The sequence below is a fragment of the Phocoena phocoena genome, chromosome 1 (genome assembly GCF_963924675.1).
Source record: "Phocoena phocoena chromosome 1, mPhoPho1.1, whole genome shotgun sequence".
In the NCBI taxonomy this organism is placed as follows: Eukaryota; Metazoa; Chordata; class Mammalia; order Artiodactyla; family Phocoenidae; genus Phocoena; species Phocoena phocoena.
In genome coordinates, this window is record NC_089219.1 from 134,347,921 (window position 1) to 134,370,926 (window position 23,006).

At 44.9% G+C, this 23,006-nt stretch overlaps 1 protein-coding gene across 1 annotated transcript; it reads right to left on the bottom strand.

Annotated features, from left to right (window-relative positions):
• Positions 1 to 606: 606 nt before the first annotated feature.
• Positions 607 to 22,611, bottom strand: SEC16B (SEC16 homolog B, endoplasmic reticulum export factor). Its single transcript, XM_065874120.1, has 13 exons — positions 22,316 to 22,611; positions 20,670 to 20,782; positions 19,480 to 19,600; positions 18,612 to 18,720; positions 17,254 to 17,398; positions 16,447 to 16,598; positions 15,973 to 16,034; positions 14,427 to 14,562; positions 13,707 to 13,937; positions 8,344 to 8,441; positions 6,157 to 6,238; positions 2,054 to 2,171; positions 607 to 821 (listed from the first exon to the last, which is right to left on the bottom strand). The coding sequence occupies exons 1-13, from the start codon at positions 22,609 to 22,611 to the stop codon at positions 607 to 609; spliced, it is 1,878 nt and encodes a 625-aa protein (XP_065730192.1).
• Positions 22,612 to 23,006: the final 395 nt, after the last annotated feature.

The following is a 23,006-nucleotide window of genomic DNA, read 5'->3' on the forward strand; positions in this document are numbered from 1 at the left end:
CACAGGGTAAATATGTAATGATTAAAGGAAATAGTGCAAATAAAACGGCTGGCACAATGTAAGAGCTTAGGAAATCTTAACTATTACAGGGAAAGAGAAAGAGAGATCTAGAAGGTGGAGGGCAGCTAGAGAGCAAGCCGGTCTTTTTGTCCGTTTATTCATTGTCTAGGGGATTATTAAGGTCCTTCTGTGTGAAAAGCCTAATACTACGGCCAGCAGGGAATAAGTGACAGGCGGGACTCTGAGTAGCTTGTGCCCCAAGTCAGTGTAGGGTGTGGTGGCTAGACAAACGTCTTCCACTTTCGGGTTTTGCCCAAGGCGGGCTCTGAGAATTGGTCCAGAGCTGCCTGACGCAGAGGCTCAAGCCGCCGCGCTCCCGCTAAGCATTTTCTAAAGAGTCACTCTCTGATCACGGAGCCAGGGCGCCACCGAGTGGCCATAGGGGTACAATGCAACCCACAGGCACCAGTTCACAGCTTCCCCGGAGCAGGGCCTGGACCTGAGGCCCCCTGGCGGTGTGATGCGGCACCCACCCGGCATCTCCTCCGCCAGAGCCTACCTGTGCGGAAAACCATCCCAGAGGAGGGGACCAGCAGTGGCCGAAATTCACACAAGACTATGGAAAATGGAGCCATGTAGCCCAGCAAGGGCTAAACCAATCACCTGGAAGATGTCCTTCCCACTCCCTTTCCCCCAGAAGATCGCATACCTGTGGCTACTGCCCAGCAAGGCCAGGTGGTCTGTCTTCACGGTATAGGAGCCGAAGGGCACGTGAGCCATGAGGTAGCAGAAGTGAGCTGCTTCCACCAGCCCCTTCCCAGCTGCAGGAGGAGAACAAGCCCCGGTCACGGAACACGCCCACGTGAGGACCCACCATCTGGGGGGGATGGGAGAGGGCTGGAGGGAAGGCTGGAGAGGAGCTTGGGGGTCGGAGCGGAGAGCCTCATGGGGATAAAGGAACGAGCTTTTCACACTACGAGTCACAGACCCCAAACCCCACTTCCTCTCCTACCGCATTTTTGGCCTCCGACATTATTTCACTTCTCTTCAGCCAGAATAAGGCACTATTTCACGTTCCCCCTAATGGATTTTCAATGAGGACGTTTCTAAGCATTTTAGTCCTTCTGGAGAGGGAGAAATGGGTAGAAATGCCTACCTCTGAGCAGAGAAGCTGGCCGTTGGGAGTAGCAGTTTTTAAACTAGGCTTCTTGGGGCACTAATGCCTCCCCTGCTAAAGTCAAACAACAGAAGACCTTTCCCAGTGATCATAAAAATTACATTCATTACCAAATTGTTCCCAGTTTTAAAATGTTCTCCCATGCATTTTCCATTACCTCAACATTGAATTAATTCAAATAGGTAAGGTAACTAGCACGGGGCCCGGCACCCAAGAAGGTTCGGCAAAAGTTAGTTCTCTTTCTACCCAGGTGCTGAACAACCTGCCATTTGACTGGGCACAATCTGACGCGTAGCTATTTTAAGTTTAGCAGAGCAGTATTTCACGAAGTGCCACAAAGCTATGATTTCTAGACGTTCTGGCCCTTGACCAAATCTGAGAACCACTGATCTGGAACATTCAACAGCCCCTAAGTGTTTATGAGGCCACATTCACAGAGAGGTGATAGAAATAAAGATTATACGATTACCCAGGGTAGTTCAGGCAAAAATGGAATTTCCTATCTGGTTGAGCTGGGTCACCACGGGACTAACAACAACAGTAGGCGAGATGCCCCCGTGTGTTAACTCCATCTGCACGGGAATCTGACCCAGGCATAGGAATCACCTATTCAGGGGAGCCTCCTACAGTGGCAGACCCCAGAGTCTCAGGGGCCTGGCCTGCACTGGCTCGCAGCGGAAAACTGGGAAACAGAAAGGCAAGAAGGACACCCCTCTCCCTGGAGTTTCTGTCCCCAAAACACTGAGGCTCCTGGGTCAAAGCAAAGCCTGAGGCATAGACTCGGGCCCAACACAGAACCTAAGAATCTAAGCACAGAGTGGTTAAAGCTGGCCTGGAAATAGAGGAGAGGAGGGGATGGAACTGGTGTCTGCTTACCCAGGGTGTCCCCCATGGTGACAATCGTGCGCTGATACAGCTCCGGGTCCCCACCTTGATTCGACAGAATCACAGCCAAGTGCGGTCTCCAGTCTCCCCACTGCTCGTCCCCACAACACTGAAAAGCAGCAGAAAAATTGAAAATTGACTGAGTAATGTAGCCCCGACCAGAATATAGGTAAGTAAGGAAGGTTGTTGTCTATTTCCTGGTTTTCCGGGAACTCCCATTATGCTGCCGGCAATGTGGCCACTCATTGATTTTGCGTCTCTTTTTAAAAAAGCAAAACTCTTAGAAGGATGAATAGGCAGGCAGACAGACACATATACATACATACATACATACATACACACACACAGAGGGATGTTGGGAGATGGATAAATGGAATGACACTCTTGGTCAATAATTTTCAGATTTCCTCCTGGTGCCCCTAACCCCAATAGCTAGGGACAAAATCAAAAAAAAAACAACTGATGTTTCAGTGGGAGGCAGAGGATCAAATACCCTTGGTTCATGGGAAGAGTTAGAAGCCAGTTAGAAGACAGGGGAACACTGGGCTCCTTGATACCTATTACCAAATGGCTAATGTTTTCTGGTTTTACAAAGCCAAAGCCCTCTCTCACACATCACCTTCTTTAATCTTCACAACAACCCTGTGAACTCTAATTCCTATCGCCTCTTGAGGAGTGAGAAAACCAGGCCAAGTGGCCCAGCCAGCACTGTGTCCCCTTCCTCTGGTGACCATGCAGAGGCAGCAGAGCTCCACGAGGGGACGGTAGAGTATAATCAGAGAAGTGGGAGCAGGCAGAAGTCCCTCACGAATGATGGGCCGCCCTTCTCCTGAATGAAGGGGAATTTCAGGACAGGGAATATCAATAAGGAAACAACACAATGTCAGAGAAATGACACAGGCCCTGGATTCACCTGGGGTCCTGCCTCTTGGGCAAGTTTCTTTATGTCTTTGAACCTTTGTTTCTTTATCTCTTAAACGGAGATCATGATGTCTACCTGCCAGGATTTTTTTTTTTTTACATCTTTAATGGAGTGTAATTGCTTTACAATGTTGTGTTACTTTCTGCTGTATAACAAAGTGAGTCAGCTATATGTATACATATATCCCCATATCCCCTCCCTCTTGCGTCTCCCTCCCACCCTCCCTATCCCATCCCTCTAGGTGGTCACAAAGCACCGAGCTGATCTCCCTGTGCTATGCAGCTGCTTCCCACTAGCCATCCATTTTACATTTGGTAGTGTATATATGTCAATGCTACTCTCTCACTTCACCCCAGGATAACTGTTGATAATAATATAGTTAGAAGAAGCCCATAGCATAGTGCCTTACACTTGGTTTGCACATTATAAATTACATATATAAATACACACACACACACACACACACACACACACACACAGAAGCACAGCAAAGGAAAGAGGTGATTTGCAGACCAGTCTCTCCTCCAATTTGTTATACTGAAAAGATAGAGCAGGAGATTGACAGTAATACCTAAGATCTGGAGGTCAAAACAATTCACAGTTATTTGGTATTGTATTTGTAATTATCCCATAGAACAAAAGATGCTTTACCCAACTCCATTTTATAGTGACTCTGTTTATCTGGGCAATGCAGTGTGAATGAGGAGGATGATGACAATAAATCACAATAATAACAGCAGTTCTCACTTACTGCACCCTGACCCTGGGCCACAGCCTATGCTAATAAGCATTTCTCCTAAGAACAATCACGTGCGTTAGGTACTATTATTATCCCCATTTTAACATGTGAGCCCGGCTCTTTCTTGCTGAAACTTTTCTTTCTAGCAAAAGAAAAGCCCTTGCTAAAAGAACAAAAACTTAGAAGTAATTCTTCTGTCTCCTCCCCCAGGCGATTTGGAAAAAAAAAATCACTGTAAAGCAGGTCTATGGAGGGAGAAGAGAGAGAGATAACGCTTATTAACTAACTTCAGTGGGCCAAGCATGGTGGTTGATATGTTCAGATATTCTCTCCCCTTTAATTTTTACAGTAGCTCTGCTAGGCATCAAAATGCCCACAAAGAAGAAAAACTGAGGCTCTGAGATTAAGTAGCAGGGCCCAGTTCCCACAACAGTGAGGAGTAGAGTCTAGGTTAAGCCTGTGACAGAAGCCCACGTCTGTGTTTTCCAGCTGCCATGCTTTTTCCACTACTCCTCTTATTATAAGTACCAAAGTCTAGCCTTTTACAGGATGCTACGATGCTAGGAAACTCTCAAACACTAGGGTCAAATACTGCAAATATCACCTCTGGCTCCTCGGTTTTCTCACCCAAGAGTAGGGAACATTTAGCAAACTCTACCAGTGCAATGAGACCCAATGGACTGTATGCTGATTACATATTTTCCTGCGTTTAGTGCTTTGTGACATGGTGCAATTTCATTGCAGAGCACAGGCCCTCAGCAGAATTGTGAGGTGCACCCCATGTTCCAGTATAGCCAGCTGGTTTGACGAGGGGGCATGAAAGTCATCATTTCTCTTTTCTTTTCTTGAAATTGTCCACAGCAATAAGAGAGACAAAAAAGCAAAAGCGTGAAGTACATTTTCATTGAAACTAGGTGTCAGCAAAAATCCAAGCCTCTAAACACAAGAAAAGGCTTCCAAAAGTAATGGAGATTGAACAGAGGTGGGTTTAAGAGGCAGAGAGAGAGAATACCAGAGGGAGGGGATCCCACAGCCATCTCCACTGGCTGGGGAGAAGCAAAGATGCTCACAGAAAACACCAGGTCATGCGGAAATGCCAGCTTTCCTGGAATATGGCCCTGGCACCTCCCCAGCTCAAACCTCCCATAAATAACCCATCCAGGGAAGACCTGAAGCCTATGAAGGAACAAGTACAGAATCGCTACAAATATACCATCAAGATAAAAGGAGGGGGGAAGGCAGAGAGAACATTCACCAGAAAAATGTTTCCACAAAACAAAGAATTGTCACCAAACATTTCATCATGAATTTAAGTAAAATAATGAAACAATTTGTTCTAGGAAGCAAGGGTCTAAAGCTAAGTTACAGGAGCAGAGGAAAGAGATGGTGGAGAACAGGAGGAGGTAAATGTGACCTGCAGAGCTCAGGAGAGAAGTGGGAGAAAAATCAAAGAAATAAAGACAAAAATGGAAAAAGCACAGAAGCCAAGAGACACTGATGAAAACACAGTAAGGGACACACAGGATGGACACACAGCAAAAAAGAAGAAAGAAAGAATTGAAACAAAAAAAAATTTTTTTTAATTAAAGAGAAAATTATATATATAATTCACATGTATATATGTATACAGTTCATATATATATATATATATATATATATATATATGAACTATATATATTTTGTGTATAGAGGGTGTTCCTGAAAAGAAAACCAAAATAAGAGAACAAAATAAAAACTGAAGGATATAGTTCAAGAAATTTCTCTGGAACTGTAAGATATGGATGCACATATTAAAAGAGCGTGCTGTATCCCCGAATAACTGACACAGACAGTCAACAACAAGATATATCTCAGTAGTTATTGGACTTCGAGGATAGGGAAGGAATACCTTGGGACAAAAAGATCAACGCTCTTATAATGGGAAAACTATCAAGCTGGCTTCAGGGTTCTCCTGAGCCACATCCCACACTGATGACGTAGAATCTAACATGTCCAGCTTTGAAGGTTCACGTGCAGTGGTGGGGAAGAAAGAAAGCCTGGTTGTGGGAAGCGTGGAGAGCAGCCTCGGGTTCTCTTGCTATTTGCCACACAGCGGGTAGCTGTGGATTGTGGAAAGGGCACAGTCTTTGGAATCAGACAGACCTGGGCCCATCCTGACTCCACTACTCCTAGCTCTGTGATCTTGGTCATTTTACACCTTTGCGACTCAGTCCTCACGTCTGCAAAACAGGGATAATCATTCCTACCTCCGTGCGTTAAACGAAATAACATGCATCACAGCGCTTAGCACAGGGCCAGGCACATGGGAGGTGATTAACCAACAGTAATTACTTATTTTTCATCTCTAAAGCCATCACCTCATTCCCGAGCAGTCCCTACCCCCTAAACCCTTAGGGTGCTGGGGTGTTGAGGGGGTCCTGTCACAGAGGGTACCGTGGCTGCCTGTGGGATCCTTCCGGACATGAGCTGGAAGAGGGTCTGCAGTGGGTCGTTGAGCGCCAGCGTGCTGGTGAAGCTGCAGAGAGAGGAGACTGCCCGTCAGTGGGAATCCAGCCAAGAGAGCCTCTAACCCATTGCCTGTGAGGCACAAGGCCTCATCTACTTGTATTTGATTGAGCAGCTTCTTTTGGAACTTGAGTCTCTCTTTTCAGTTGTGCCTCTGCTCCATCCCACCACACACGCCAAATAGACCTCATTACTGGGGAAGATCTTCGGCATTTTAGCACTGACTCCCTAACTCTTGAGTAACTATTTTATAGGCCTCCGTCCATCACGGAGGTGAGCCACAAATACTTCAAAGACCCCTGAGAGCCCAACGGTGGGCACCTCCTCCCCAGGCACCCTCCACGCCCACCGCCCCACAGCAGCCCTCCTCCCCAAGCCCACAGCTCTCAGTGCTGTTTTCCGGGCTCATCGCTAGCCTGGGTCTCTACTGCTTTTGCTCACAAGCACTACATAGTCATTTTCAGTAACCAAAGAGGCGTAGAGCAGGGACCAGAAATGATCATGCTGATGACAAACCATGGGATCTGCTTAACAAGGATATAATAAGCTCTATGGCTGATTTGAGATTTAAGCATACTCAGTAAGAGAGATTTTGCATGATTCACTGGGCCCCATCAGATAGCAATGGCCCAAGGCAAAAATCTGTAGCCGAGATATATGCTACAGTGTGGAGTTGTGGGATGTTCGTTTCCAAAACCCAAAGGAAACTCATCCCTCGGAACACCATCTTTTTTTTTTTTTTTTTTTGCGGTACACGGGCCTCTCACCGCTGTGGCCTCTCCCGCTGCGGAGCACAGGCTCCGGACACGCAGGCTCAGCGGCCATGGCTCACGGGCCCAGCCGCTCCGCGGCATGTGGGATCTTCCCGGACCGGGGCACGAACGCGTGTCCCCCACATCGGCAGGTGGACTCCCAACCACTGCGCCACCAGGGAAGTCCAACACCATCTTTTTTTTAACAGCACCTTTCCCCCGGAGCTCAGAGTGCTTCTCCTAATAGAAGTTCAGAGCTTCTCACCATTCCGGTCTCTGAACATAACGAAGTACGTGGTGGTGTCACTAGTCCCCGGGAAAACCGAGGGTCAGAGTAATAAAGAGATTTCATGGAAGCCATGGTGAAGAATGGGCTCCCAGGTAGTGACAGACGTTAGCCCCACAGACTGAACTTAAAGTGTGGGTGTCCATCTTCTCATCCAACTCTCTGCCCAACGGGATGTACGGGGGATTGAAATATAAGATAAGCAGAGACGGTAGCTTCACGGCTTTAACCAACGTGAGAAGACAAATTTTGAGGTACCATCCTTTTCTCTGTCTAACCCAAGGCTGCTCCTTATAGGAGGGCTCCCACCCCTGCCACACATCTGTCCCCAACAATCCATGGATACTAACTGCAGCCTGAAGGGCTGACCCCTTACAGCACCCCATATACCTCCACCTCCATTTGGTTCTGAGTCTCTTCAGCTGTTTCATTGCCCTTGTTCTAAATTCCTGGCTAGGTACTCACACCTCCATTCCTATTCCGTCCTGGTTTGGGTATTATTTCCGGTCCCCCCGGCACCCGGGTCCTGGTGGCCCAGTGTAACCTGAAGGGATGCCTTCAGTCTTGACATCTCCCAGTAGATGAAGACTGCTGGATCTAATCCCCAGTCCTATAAACCCCTTTCTACCACAGCTTGCAGTCCTGCTACCCTGTATCCCTTCCTACTTCCCAGCACCCACACCCGTGCTGCAGGACGAAGCAGTAAGTTACTCTCAGGCTTCAGGCTCTGTCAGTTTCCCTTAAGTGATCTACCCCCTCACTGATGGAAGTCTCCAGAGCAGACCCTCCCAAAGAGAGAAGGCTACTGCAATGTAGAAACCGACTTAATTTTTGGAAACTTTGACCCTGGGAAACATTAGTAAAATGTTTTTTTCAATTTACCAGCTAGAAAGAATGTGTCTGTGTCTAGTTTATTAGGATCTGGAGAAGAGAAATGCTACGTCCAACTCAGAACTGGAAAGATGCTTGGAGGGTGGGGCCTTTCAGTGCATCTTGCATTTCTCCCCACCCTCACCTCCACCTTTGGAGGGGATGCCGCTCTGCTCCATTGGTCTTCCTGGCACATCCCCAACTCACCCACTCATGACCCAGCTGTAGGTCCTTGGGTCCATCTTGCTGGCAAGGAACAAAGCATGACCCCACAAATGGTTCTTCATGGCCCACTCCAAGGCTTCCTGAAAACACACACATCACCTTCAGTACCACCTTGCTCACCTGCCTCTAAGAGTGACAGCAAATGACTGTGCTTGGGGACTGCCCCACCCCCACCCCCTCTGCAGCAGAGGCCGGGCTTCCAAGAAGACTCTCAGAGCCTCCCCTGGGAACGTGAGAAAGGAACGGTAGAGAAATGGCTTTAACTGGCAGGTACTTCTCTCTAAGCTGCCCCTTTCTCCAGGCTTCACCTTATCAAACCCCTTATGTGATTGCATTAGCTCCCCCTCGGACATAGTTTCCAGTTAGCTTTATCTCTTTAGCCAAAGTCACACAACACTTTTATGAACCTAAGCACCAAAAAATGAGAGAAGCATCTCACCCCCAGCACTGGGTCTCAAAAGACGAGTTGCGAGATGGTGTTCGTGGGGGCGTGGTAGAGGAACCATTTCTTTCTTTCTTTCTTTTAATTAGTTTTTGTTGGGAGTATGGTTGCTTTACAATGTTGTGTTAGCCTCCACTGCACAACCAAATGAATAAGCCATACACATACAGATACCCCCTCTTGAGGAACCATTTCTTTTTCATTTTTTTTTTTTTTTGCGGTACGCGGGCCTCTCACTGTTGTGGCCTCTCCCGTTGCGGAGCACAGGCTCCGGACACGCAGGCTCAGCGGCCATGGCTCACGGGCCCAGCCGCTCCGCAGCATGTAGGATCTTCCCGGACCAGGGCACGAACCCGTGTCCCCTGCATCGGCAGGTGGACTCTTAACCACTGCGCCACCAGGGAAGCCCCAAGGAACCATTTCTTTATTAACAACTGTGGCAGAGACTGCTAGCTCCTCACCCAAATCCAAGTTCCCCTTCCTAGGCCAAGAGCCGGACTGCATTTCCCACCTCCCTGGCACTGAGGTGTGGCACTGAGATGGGAAGGGAAGCGATGTGTGAAGCTTCCAGGTCTGGCCCATAGAACCCCTCCCCGTGCTCAACCCTCCATGGCCTCTTCCCCATCGGGCTGGAATGAAGATGACTCCCAGAAACTTTAGAGACTCTGCGTTGAAGATGGTGGAGCCTCGTATAGCTGAGTCCCTGGGTGAGTACATGGAGGAGGCCTGCCCCATCTTCTGTTCACCTGCCCAGTACTCTCGCATGAAAAGAAAGAGGCTGCTATTATGGTTTGGTGGGGTGGAGGGTTGTTGGTTTGTTCGTTTGGTTTTGGCTGCACCATGCGGCATGCAGGATCTTAGTTTCCTGACCAGGGATCAAACCCATGCCCCCTGCTTTGGAAGCGTGGAGTCCTAAGGACCACTGGACCGCCAGGGAAATCCCGAGGCTGCTGTTATGTTTAAGCCAGTATACATAGTAGTTAACCTACCCCCAGCTAACACTATAACTAACTGCTTACTATCAAGTGCTTGTTAACTATCAACTTCATACATCAAATTAATGACACTGTTAACTTGGTGACATGGGTTTGAAGCTGCAAATTTTAAAACATACACACACACATATTTACCTCTTCATTTAATTTTCAAAACTATTTAGTAAGAGCTTAGTTTATATGTGAGGTTGACCTGGTATTAATAATTTCCTTAGTGCCCCCCAAATAATGTGATTTTTGGACAGGAGGTCACTAATGAGGTATTTCTACCTCCAAATGAAAATTTATTTGATTATCCCAACATCTCCCATGTTATCTTCTTTGAAGAGGGAATAAATTTAAACAATCACAGTTAAGAAATTCAGCCTCATATCCAGTGGAAGGAAAAATGACATTAAGATTGCTCTTTTTGAAACGACAAGGTCCTACTGTATAACACAGAGGACTATATTCAATATTCTGTGATAAACCATAATGGAAAAGAATATTTAGAAAAAGAACGCATATATATGTATAACTGAATCACTTCGCTGTACAGCAGAAATTAATGTAACATTGTAAATCAACTATACTTAAATTTTTAAAAAAAGAAAAACAGGTGAAATCTTTTAAAAAATGCTCTTTTTGTATGTTAAACTATTTCATAATAGTATTTTTCAAAGGAGTTACTAATGATTGGTTGAGAATTAACTAGTTTACTCAAAAATCTACATCTCCAAAAATATAATTTAAGAATAAGTGAAGAAATTGAGAACTTATATCAAGGATGTCAATCTCACACAATGCCAGAAATAAGACCCCAGTCAAGTGTTAAAGGTTTTAGATATTGTGGTGTCCAGCTCCTCACAGATCACCGTGAACTCCCATAGTGCTCTACCTACCCACCGCTTACCTATGGGTCAGTGTATGACAGGAGATGTGGTAGTTGATTACAAGCCCAAGCTCAGGCACCAGGCTGCCTAAATCTAAACCCTGGCTTTATTATTTACTAACTTTCCTCCTTGGTAAATACATAAAACAAGAATAGGACCTACTACGAAGATAAATGAGATAATGCATGTAAGGTGTTAAGTGAGTATCTGGCACATAGAAAGTATTTTTCAAATATTCACTTTATTGCTGTTGTTATAGTCATTATTTATCATTCTTAAGGAAAGAGATTATCACTGATTTATTTCTGTATCCCCCGACTGGGTTCAATGTCTTAGAAGTAGTGGCTGCTTAATAAATGTTTATTGAATAAATGAATCACTGGTGAAATAGCAAGTCCCTACTATATAATGAATACACACACACACACACACAAACACACACACACACACACACATACATACATATATATACATACATATAGATCCTATAAGTTGATCCCATTAATTTTCACTGAGTATATCTTGCACTCATTTAAAAGATAACATCACATACAAATACATACAATTAAAGATTTAAATGTAAAGGTGAAGTCACAAAAGTACTTCAACTTTATTTTCATAAATCAATTTTGAAGCAGGAAAAACCTTTCTAAATATGACCCCAAAAAAGTGATTTTGGACAGAAAATCCTTAAAAAGTAAAGTGCTCCTACAAATCAATAAGTGGGGATCAAAATTCCAACAGGAAAATGTGGAAAATCCATGTCAAAAAATAATCACAGATTAAAGGATATTCAACTTCATTTATAATGAGAAATGCAAATAACTACTATACTTTTTTTCACCTCTCAGATTGGCACATATCCGAAAGTTTGGAAACACACTGGGCTGGTGACAGTGTGGGGAGACAGACACTCTCATACATTGCTGATAGAGTAATCGGTACCTCTAAAACAGCAATTTGTCGATATCTATCAAAATTACAAACCATATACCCTTTGACCCAAAGCTTCCACTTCCACAAACTTTCATTACATATATTCTCTCCACATGGCAAAATGACAATGTTATTCATTGCAGCATTATTTGTAGCAGCAAAAGACTAGAAATAATCTAAATGTCAATCTATAGAGGTTTAGTTGAATCAATTATAATTTATCTATAGAAACCTATGCAGCCGTAAGAAATAATGAGGAAGGTATTTATATACTATAAGGAACAGGAGACAGCAAAACGTGGCCTGAAGACCAAATTCAGCCCACTGCCTGTTTTGGTACAGCCCACAAGCTAAGAATAGTTTTTACATTTTTAAATTACTGGAAAAAATCAAAAGAAGAATAATATTTCATCACATGAAAGTGATATATATTTCAAATTTCTATGTCGATAAATGAAGTTTTATTGAAACACAGCCACACCCATTTATTTACAGATTGTCTGTGGCTGCTTTCAGGGGACAACAGCACAGTTGAGTAGAGACCCCATGGCCTGCAAAGCCTAAAATATTTACTGTCTGTCCCTTTACAGAAAAAAAATGCCAACCCCAACATAGAGTGTTTCCTAAAGTAGTTTGCTAAATGACAAAAGGAAGGTAAAGAAATGGTACATAGTATGCTATAAGGGAACAAAGGAGAAAATAATTATATATGCAGAAAATATCTTTGGATATTTCAATGAGAGAAATTGCATGGCGAGGAGGTGGGGGACAGCATCATTTCTCCCATTATATCCCTTTCATCTTTTGATTTTTTAAATTAGATTGATTCAAATTGATTCCAGTCATATATTCAAATATTTAAGACTTTTGTAAAATGTAAGTTCAACTTCAAAATTAAACAAGGCATAAAATAATAGGGAAACACGTGAGGTGATGGATGTGTTAATTATCTAAATGGGAGGAATCCTTTCACAATGTATATGTATATCAAACCATCACACTGTACACTTTAAATATCTTACAATTTTGTCAAATATACCTCAATTTTAAAATTTTAATTAATAAATTCTAATTTACATATCAAAAAAAACAAGGCATCACTTCATCAGTGGAATTAAATTATTTAGTATTGATAGGTATATTTTAGATATAACTGATGGGGATATCATTTGTAAACAAACTTTCTGGAAACTGATTTAGTGTATATGTGAAGAACCTTTTAAAAGTGCATAGCCTTGGGACTTCTCTGGTGGCACAGTGGTTAAGAACCCACCTGCCAATGCAGGGGACATGAGTTCGAGCCCTGGCCTGGGAAGATCCCACATGCCGCGGAGCAACTAAGCCCGTGCGCCACAACTACTGAGCCCACGCTCTAGAGCCTGCAAGCCACAACTACTGAAGCCTGTATGCCTAGAGCCACAACTACTGAAGCCCATGAGCCTAGAGCCCGTGCTCCACAACAAGAGAAGCCACCGCAATGAGAAGCCCGCGCACCACAACAAAGAGTAGCCCCCGTTCGCCACAACTAGAGAAAGCCCGCACGCAGCAACGAAGACCCAACGCAGCCAGAAGTAAATAAAATTAAAAAAAAAAAAAAGGTGCATAGCCTTTAACTCAGTAATTCTTCTAGGAATGTATCTTAAAAAATCAGCCAAAGGTTTATACAACAAGATGTTCGAATGGTATAATTTATAATGGGTGACAAATCTGTACATAGCCTATATATTCAACAACAGTGAACTGGCTAAATAAAATGTGATACATTCATATAATAGAATATAGTCCAGTTTTAAAATGGTACATTTTAATGCTATGAGAGTATTTCACCATATACTCTTAAGGGGAAAAGAAAGAAGTAATTGTATATGTAATTTAATTTGATTTTTAATATATACGCATTGAAAATGCTAGAAATAAATATATTAAAATGTTAACAGGCATTATCTTTTAGTGAAAGGATTATGGGTATTCTTCTTTTTCTTTGTACCTTTCTGAACTTAAGTGCTATAAAATGAGTATATGTCACTCATACAATTGGGAGGGGTGAGTGGTTTGGGGATGCCGGTTACTTTTTTAAGCAGAAGCGGGCACAGCACTTGCCTTTTTCCTTCCGTAGTAGAGCAACTTAGTGAATTTCTCCACGATCTGCGCAGGCGTCTCCACGCTGGGGGGAACCTCCCCAGTGAGCAGGTTCCGGGTCCCTAAGCTCAGTACTGGCCAGTCCTCATCCGTCAGGTTGATGAGGTTGGCCACAGGCGGCTGCCGCTTGTACTTCTCCAGCTTCTTGCAGTCCTGCACCAGCAGCTCCGCGATGTCAGACCCCACCACGGACTGCAAGGGAAAGAGGGCCATCCTGGGAGAGAATCCTATTCATCCTCATGCCAGCAGCCCAGGCTGAAGAAGGAAGGCACCAGAGCACCTGCCCTCTTCAGGAGAAGGCTGACATGCAAACACAAGACAGCCCCTTCTTAGATTGTTGTAATTCAAACTCCAGCTTCACTCTCATGCTTGCTTTCTGCCTGTCAGGAGCCACAACGATGACTAGAAATATGCACACTCTCCCAGGTGTATCATCTGCTTAGCGCAGTAACCCAAGAGCTGGGCGATAACCCCAGGTTAGTGGAGAAGGGCAGGGGAAACGTTAGCATTAGCAAACTGGCATTGACATCTGAGCAGTTTTTCCCCTTGAGGCCATTTGTTGCTTCTTTAATGTTACCTTTTATAATCAATCATGCCACAAGCCAAATCTTCTCTCTCCCAGGAAGACTTCAATTCCAACCCAGCCTGCACCTGCCCACCTCCCAGAGCGGTGATACTGACCCCGTTCTGCCGACAAAGGAGAACCAACAGTTGCCACAGTAGAGCCGAGTCTCTGCTCCCTGGTGTCTCAGATTTGCGACTCTGCGCTGCTTTCTGCTGGCAAAACGTCACGATGTCCACCTTGTGTACATCTTCCCTATGGAGAGATTTCAGGGAGCAAAGAGTGAGGGACAGATTCCTCCCCCGGGTAGGACCACAGTCCCCTCCTACAGTGTGAGGGTGTTGCTGGGGCTGGAGATGGGATAGAAGCCTGACAATCCAAGATGGGGGTAGTGAGTCTATAGCTACAGAATAGTTGTTTCCTTATAGAACAGGAAGGGACCTCAGAGATTCTCTCGTCCACCCTCTCCATTTTACAGAGGAGGAAACTGAGGCCCAGAGACCTGAAATGACTGTTTGGTATCAAGGAAGAGCACAGACTTTGGGCTCAGACAACCCTGCGTTTAAATCTAGCCAGCCACTTCTCAGCTTACACAAGTTTCTTATCTCCTCTGAGCCTCTGCTCTTTTCGCTAAAATAGGAATAGTTAAAAAGTCTACCTCCAACTCAGTATCTTGTAATAACCTATAACGGAAAAGAATTGGAAAAAGAATATATATATATATACCTATGTATATATATCTATATGAATTACTCTGCTGTACACCTGAAACTAACACAACATTGTAAATCAACTATATTTCAAACTAAAAATTTTTTTAAAGTCTACCTCCGTACAAAAAGGAATTAGCCAATTGTGTAGTGTATGTAAGTGCTCAATAAACAGGAATTATTATTTGCTTGAGATCATTCAATGAAATCAATCAAACTTGGACCAGTACCCTAGTGTCCGAATACACAGCTCGGTGCTCTACCCCACACCTGTACACCCGTGTGTAAGAAATGGAGACAACACTCATTTTTACTTGAAGGAACTGTCAAAATACTATGGGGATTTTCTTGGAGGGGGAAGCTTCAGGATAAGAACACATTTACACAGTAGTGATGATATTTTAAGGGCTTTGGGGTGCATTATCTCACTTCTGACACCAGCCAGGACTCCTCTCTCCACGACAAAGAGCATCCTGAATATTTATCAGTAACATGACTAGCAATGTAAAAGCAGTTCTAGCTCAATCCTGCAGAGGGCAGACTTGCACACTGTCCAGTAACTCAAATGCTGGCCATGTTACTTATCTCTCCAGAAAAAATTTTTCCATATGATCCACTTGCCTATGATTTCCCAGGCTGTGTTCCACTCTTCTACCAGTTTAAGTACTATTAAGTACACAGAACGCTAAAACCCCTTACCATGTAGGCTTTGTAAAAATAGAACTGATTTCAGATTTTTAAACTTTTAAGTTAATTTTTCTTTCAACACTCAAATTGCTTGTCAAAATGGCTCAGGCCACATTTGGCTCCAACTTGTAGCACGGAGATTCCACTCCAACGGGGAGAGACATTTTCTTTCAAGGAAGTCAAGAACAAATCCCCAAAATGCTGATCTGGGCAGGAAGATTGTATAGGTTTCAAAAGCCCTTATTTTGCAGCTCTCATGGTAATTTACCTAATCAGGGGTCCTGAGAAAGTCCTCATATTTTCTTGTTCCTCAGAATCATTAAGAATAACCTGGAACAAAAAATCAAGTTTGGTCTTTAAGACTATGTCCCCCCAGTGCCCCATTGCTCAGTTAAGTCCAGCATCAGAACCCAGAGCCATGATCCTAGGATGTGGCTCAGTGCCTCATGGAGAAAGCAGAGGACAGAAATGAGCTCTCTAGTTGCTGGATATGACCCAATAGCATCTCATGAAAAACAGAAGTCTAGCATTACTTCTCTCACAGAAGAGCCCCAGCCATTCCTTCATACACACACACGTGCGTGTGCACGCACACACACACACACACACACACACACCAATCCAGAGGGTGCCTGGCCCAGTCCCCTCCAAGAGCACCCTATTCCTGGAGATGCCCAGGGCTCAAGCAAAGGGAATGAGGGAGCAGGGTGCTGACATTCCGAGGACACAGAATCTTGTCTACCTCCATGCTATGCAGTTCAACAAGGGCCGTCTGTCCATCACTGAGAGATCTGGGACCCACACACACCAGCTGACCTCCTGGCCCAAAACTCACAGGCACGTGAGGGATGTAGAACTTCATGGGTGTCTTGGGACCAGCTGCCGAGATGTCCTCTGACCAACAGACACAGATGGACACTGTTAGCATTACTGCCACTGCTTTGCTTTACTTTAGAAATACTCCACAGACACACTTCTTTCCAAATTCCACCTGGGACCAAGATAAGATTCTGGATGGGCTACATAACTAGAAGAAGCCCATGCTCCAATAAGAGCTGAACCTCTGAGAATATGTCAGAATATAATGCAAGGAGTTGATGGTTTGGTGCAAATGATAATGTACCAGGGCCAGACTCCCAGCAATGGTGACACGCTGGGAACTCTGGTTCTCATAGCCCCAGTACTCAGGGCAAGTCTCCTACATCCAGACCTTTGTGACCTGCCTTCACTTTCCCAAACTGACTCTGGTCTTTACTTTCTTCACCTATTACCTAACAGTACCTCTGAGTGCCTCCTCTCCCAGCCTGATGATGGCTAGGGGCAGTGTTCCCTTCCAAGAAGCAGCTATGATGCAATCTCCAGTACCAGAGAAAAGGGGGGAAATGGAACCAAAGTTGGCCACTCTGCTCAGGAGACCTACTTACAAAAATGAGGCAGACAAATGGTCTGCTCTTGGAAATACAGGGCAAAGGTGACTTTCCAAGACATGTGCCACCCAGCCCTCTTCTCAACAGACTCAGCCAACTCCTTTGATCACTTCAGTACCCACCAGCCTGAACTGGACTCCAACCCGCTGCAGCCATGGGGTCGTACAGCTCAGAGGCGTCTGTCATGTACTGACTGAGCTCATAGCTGCTGGAGGTGAGACCAGACTCGTGCTGCCGGAGAAGGTTGGATTCCTCGGTCAGTGATGGCTGGAAATTAAAAACAGCAAAACACATGGGAAGAATCAGAAGCACTTTCAGAGAGACGGTCCTCCCAAGTGTTTCTTCAAAGCAACAAAATTCAAACTTTCAAATAAATATAATGAATGTGGATGTGCTGAAAGGAAAAGAAGGGATCATTCAATTGACAGGTGTTTACTAAAGGATTCACTGTGGCCTAGTGGGAAGCATGCAGGTCCTGGGGTCAGGGAGGCTGAATTCAATCCCAGCTTTGTCAATACCAAGTACTGTGAACTTGAACAAGTGACTTAGACTCGCTGAGCTCAGGACCTTTATCTGCAAAGTAGATAATCATACCTACCCTATAGTTCAGGTACTTACTCTTGCATTCATTCACCAACTGTTTAATGAGCACTTACTATGCTCCAGGTGCTATGCTTTCCCTAAGGATACAGGTGTACAAGAAATTCACAGAACTTACATCCTGAGGACTGTAAAACAATGGATGCACACAATGGATACAAAGCTCTTTGTCCACACTGTAAAGTGCTGTACGTGTGTATGGCTGCTGTTACTGTGTTGTTGTTACTCTTAGTCATAACAGGTGCCCCGCCCTGTGAAGCATCAGGTGTACAGAAGAAACTGTCCCCACAAATCATACAAATCTCATCAGGGATACAAAATTAATACATGACTCAAAAATGAAGAGCTTGTCTCTGTAGTCTGTTTGTAACTTTTCCATAAATCTAAAATTATTCCAAAATTTAAAGTTTATTGTAAAAAAAATTCAAGAGCTCCATTTTGTAACCCAGCTGGTACACACAATAAGATTTTAGAAAAGAGAGATGGAAGAGTCAAGAAAAGTTCTGCTTTTCAGACCTGAATTAAAAGATTCTAACAACTTCCCACTTCCTGGGTAAACCGAATTGCTAATCCACTGGGATACCGGTGACAGCCTCTTCTCTTTCCTACCTTGGAGTGACTTGGGTGACATTTCCTGATCCAGCCAACTTGGCAAAAAAAATGCAAAAGGGCCAGATCAGGGCCCCAGATCCAGAAGACTGAAACAGGGAGCAGGGAAAGGAAGAGGTGGGTAGAGGCTCTGCCAATTGGGGAGGAATGGGACCCCTCAGACTGCTGGCCACTGGGGACCCCGCCCCACGGGGCCCTGCTCCGCCCCTACTGACGAGGGCAGGTGTGATGCACTGTCACAGACCACCAGCCCCATGTCACTTCAGGTTACCTTGTTTTTCTGGGCCCCAGTTAGCGGACTCTCCACAAATAAGTCCCCAGGCCTCTCCTGTCCAGAGTTAGAAGCGGGACTGTCTTTATAAGGGTTCCAACGCTTAGATCTGCGGCAAAATGACAGGAGCAGGTGAGAGAGGGTCCAGGGCAGGCCAGCAAGGCTGAGCTGCTCTCTGCTGGAGGCTGTTCTGCTGCAAAGCGTGGGCAGGTGTCGGGTTGGCCCGTGTGTCGCAGGGAAAAGCCTTGTCCTCCATTTCTCCACCTCAGTCTATTGGACCAGAAAAACAGGAGCTCCTGGGGTTCATAGTACAGTGACTAGAAGTGGCCCCAAACCCTGCAGAGGAGGCTCAGTCTCTGTCGCCTGACGTCCTAGAATAAGTTAAATCAGAGCAGCTGGGCTGGTGAGTTCCAGGCAGGGTTAAGGCACCAGGTCTAAGGACACCAGACAGGTGCTTGAACAAAATGCTGTTCCCTGCTCACCTTATCCCACGGGAGAGCCTATTCTCAGGGCACAGGAGGGGGCAGAGGAGAAGCACCCCAGCCCCAGGCAGGACCCAATCAGGAGGACTTCTGCAAGGCCACATCTGTTCCGAGGCCAACATAGAATTAAGGCCCTCCTCTAAGACGGACCTCAAGTAATCTCACAGGTTTTGGGAACCACCTCTCAGAATTAAGAATCCCTCCTCCTAGTGTCCATGGGAACAGCTGGTCCCAGCCAACCCAGGCTACTCTCACACCCCTGTGGCCAGAACAAAAGCAGACGGGCTTCTGAAGATGAGGGACCAGCACCAGATGACATAAGGTTTGCCTAACATAGCCTGCGTTTGGCTGAATCGTGTTGAACCGGCCTCTCCTTTCACACTTACTGGAACTGGGTCTCACTATTTGTTCCAAACGGACTATTCTGGTTTTCATGTTGGTGTTCATTCAGGTACTTTTGATCTCGATAATCTTCATGCCAGGTATAAGGACTCCCTTGCCTTGGCACTGCACCCTCAGAAAAAAACAAAATAAAGACAGGTCACTTTCTATTCCTAAAAGTTCAGAAAGACACTAGCAAGCCATGAAGCTGAGTTACTGGAGCACAGCAGGTATAAAAACATACAATCATCCCTCCGTATCCATGGGGGGCATTGGTTTCAGGACCTGGGGAAGTTCAAGTCCCTTATATAAAATGGTGTAGTGTTTGCATATAGCCTATGCACATCCCCCATATACTTTAAATCATCTCTAGATGAATTATAATGCCTAATACAATGTAAATGCTATGTAAATAGTTGCAAATACAATGTAGGTGCTCATGCAGATAGTTGCCTACAAGCAGCAAATTCAAGTTTTGCTTTTTGGAATTTTCTTTTCTTCTAATATTTTCAATCATCCGTTGGTGGCAGACCCGCAGATTCGGAGGGCTGACCGTATCTGCCAAATTGAGTAAAGTACAGTTGATAAGTAAAAGCCAACAGTGAAAGTCCGTAAGACGCATCTCTCTGAACCAATGAGCACGGCTCTATACAATGGGGATCCAATGTGTGTGCACAGATGTTTGTGTTTTCAACGTTGAAACAGGTTTCTCTTTGCTAGCAGGTCAGAAGATGCCTTTAGTACCTACCTAAAGCCTTACTATTGGTGTAAGGTTTAAATCCTTTGTTGTACATATCTGCCTTCCTCAGGGTAAATGATGGTCAGACTCATTACAGCCCAGCCACATACTTGATGACTTCACTGTTAAGAACTGGCTTCACTGTTACTTGTTACTTAGAAGAAAAATATGGATGAAGTACAAACTATCCACAATACTAGTAATGTAGTAACAGTGTCAGTGCCATCATCTACACGTACAAAGAAAAGTGACTCTTTTCTATCTCTTCTTCTCAAGACATTTAGCAGTAGTGTCATTGCTGCGGCCTCATCTGGCCAAGCAAGAAGCAGGTGAGGCTGGGGCTCTACCTCAGCCCAGCAGGAGGCCCAGGGTGAGGCTCCGAGCACGGCCCCTTTGCCCTCTGCCCTATCCGACCAGCTGCACCATCCCAAAGGCTTCTTGGAGATTATTCCGTACCTCCTTCTTCCCGCAGCTGCTGCGGGTGTCCATGGTAGTAATAACTTCCATAAGCATATTCTTCCCTTAGGGCTGGAGAGTGATAGCTTTGATAGAGATCCTCAATGCCCGGCCTAAAGAATCACAAAGACAACCAGTCATTCAAGGATGAGCATGGTAAAGAGAAAAACCAGCGGAGGACTTGACAAACGAAACAACTTCAGAGGACAGAATTGTGACCCCCGTCTAGAATCTGCTCTAAAGCCACGGTTCATTCTGGATCCCATAACCAAAAAATCCAGAATCAGAGCAGGAGTAGGACCGTTGTGTCAGAACAAGGCTGCAATTTTTATAGCAAAACCATAGCCAAGTGTCTCATTCTCCCTCCCCATGGTCCCTCTTACTCCTCCAATACACACACAGCCAACAACACAAAATATTATCTGAGAAAACCCTGCTCTGACGTCACCTTAGGAAACCCCTTCCCAAGAAGACTGTGTAAGTGCCTCATATACCACTGCAATTCCCATGCATATTATGGATGGCAATGAGATGAAAAAGTCAAGTTGGACCATCTTAAATCTGATTGCTTTTATTGCCTCTGTCCTTAACATACCTTCCTTCGAGAATTCAACAAAGGAATGTCATGTTGTTAGTATCTTTATCAATTAATAATTCTTTACTATTTCATAGGGGCAGAATTCTTTACAGTAATTGTCATAATTTCAACCCTAAATCTGGAGGCAGGAAAACATCACCCCACCTGAGAAAGTGAAAGTAGAAAATAGATGGCTTGCAACATTCCATAAAATATGAAGTCCAGGAGGAGGAACTCCAGATTCTCCTAGAATTACCTCACTGAGACCTCTTCATTCTGAATTTGGAGCCTACAAGCTTGTATCTGCTTTCTCTAATTTTTTTTTAAGTTCCCATTCATTCACTCAATACATAGTTTTTTTCTGTACCCATCACACTCTAGGTGATGTTCTAGGCACTAGGGCTCTTCTTGGTCTAGTGGGTCAGTGCTAACCCTGGGTCAGAGTCTTCCAAAGAGGATAAGGAACTTTTGTTTTGTTTTGTTTTGTTTTGTTTTTTGCGGTACGTGGGCCTCTCACTGTTGTGGCCTCTCCCTTTGCGGAGCACAGGCTCCGGACGCACAGGCTCAGCGGCCATGGCTCACGGGCCCAGCCGCTCCGCGGCATGTGGGATCTTCCCGGACCGGGGCACGAACCCGTGTCCCCTGCATCGGCAGGCGGACTCTCAACCACTGCGCCACCAGGGAAGCCCGATAAGGAACTTTTTATAGAGCTCCATAGGAAAAGCTTTTCCAGAGTCTACAAACATTGCCTTTTGTGATCCCAGAGTAAGACGGTCTCATCTGCTGTCTTAAATTTCATCATTCTTTCTACCCTCTCCCCCCATCACCCAATCACATTGTGATGGCTCCTTTAAGAAGCTCCCCTAGGGGATAAAGAAAGGAAAATATTATATTTTCAGTCACCAAAATCCAATTTGGGAGAGGAAAGGGTATAGCTAAGTCAGTATAGTAGGGTGGAGAAGGAAAAAAAAGAAAAAGAGGAGAAATAAAAGGAAAAAGAACAAGGAAAAGAGCAATCTGTTTGTAAGCATTTAGGAGAGCTGGGTCAATTCCAGCTCTAAACCCATACCTTGAATACAACTGACTGGGATAACCACCTTTATAATAGTCAACCCTGGACACAGGCGGATGCCATTCCCCAGGCCTGGACGCGTAGTGAGGCTGCTGGTGGTCTTCCCCAGGGTCCTGCTGTGGTTGGGGGCTCCTGCCCATGTCTTGTTCTTGTTGGACCCTCTCTCCATTGTGCCAAGAGTGACGAATAGGCCGATAGTATCTATCTCTCTGAAGCCCTCGGTCTGGATCCCTTGATGTTGATGGGGGCCTCCCCACTGGCTGAGGCGGCCACTGGGGAACCCAAGGCTTCATCCCTGACCTTCTGAATTTCTCTCGTGTTTTGAGTCAGTTGTGTAGTTATTTTATCTTCCTACAGACAAAACAGAAAGAAAAAAATTATCATCATTTTAGGCCTATATCCAAACATGAAGGTTAATTAGGTTTTGTGAAAGAAGTACCTATGGTCCTCAAAATCTTCTATCTAAAACAAACCACACAGGCACTGATACAGAGATATCTGAAAAAAATCTTAAGGAGATATTTGAAATAAATAACAGGCTAGACAACTATACTGATGTTGCTATAAAAATTAAAAAGTATATTTGGAGCAACAATAGATGTGGGAGGCATGGGAGAGAGAACAGTAATAGATGAAGCTCCAAAACACTATCAAAATATCCCAATTAAATACATGTGTGCTGGACTTC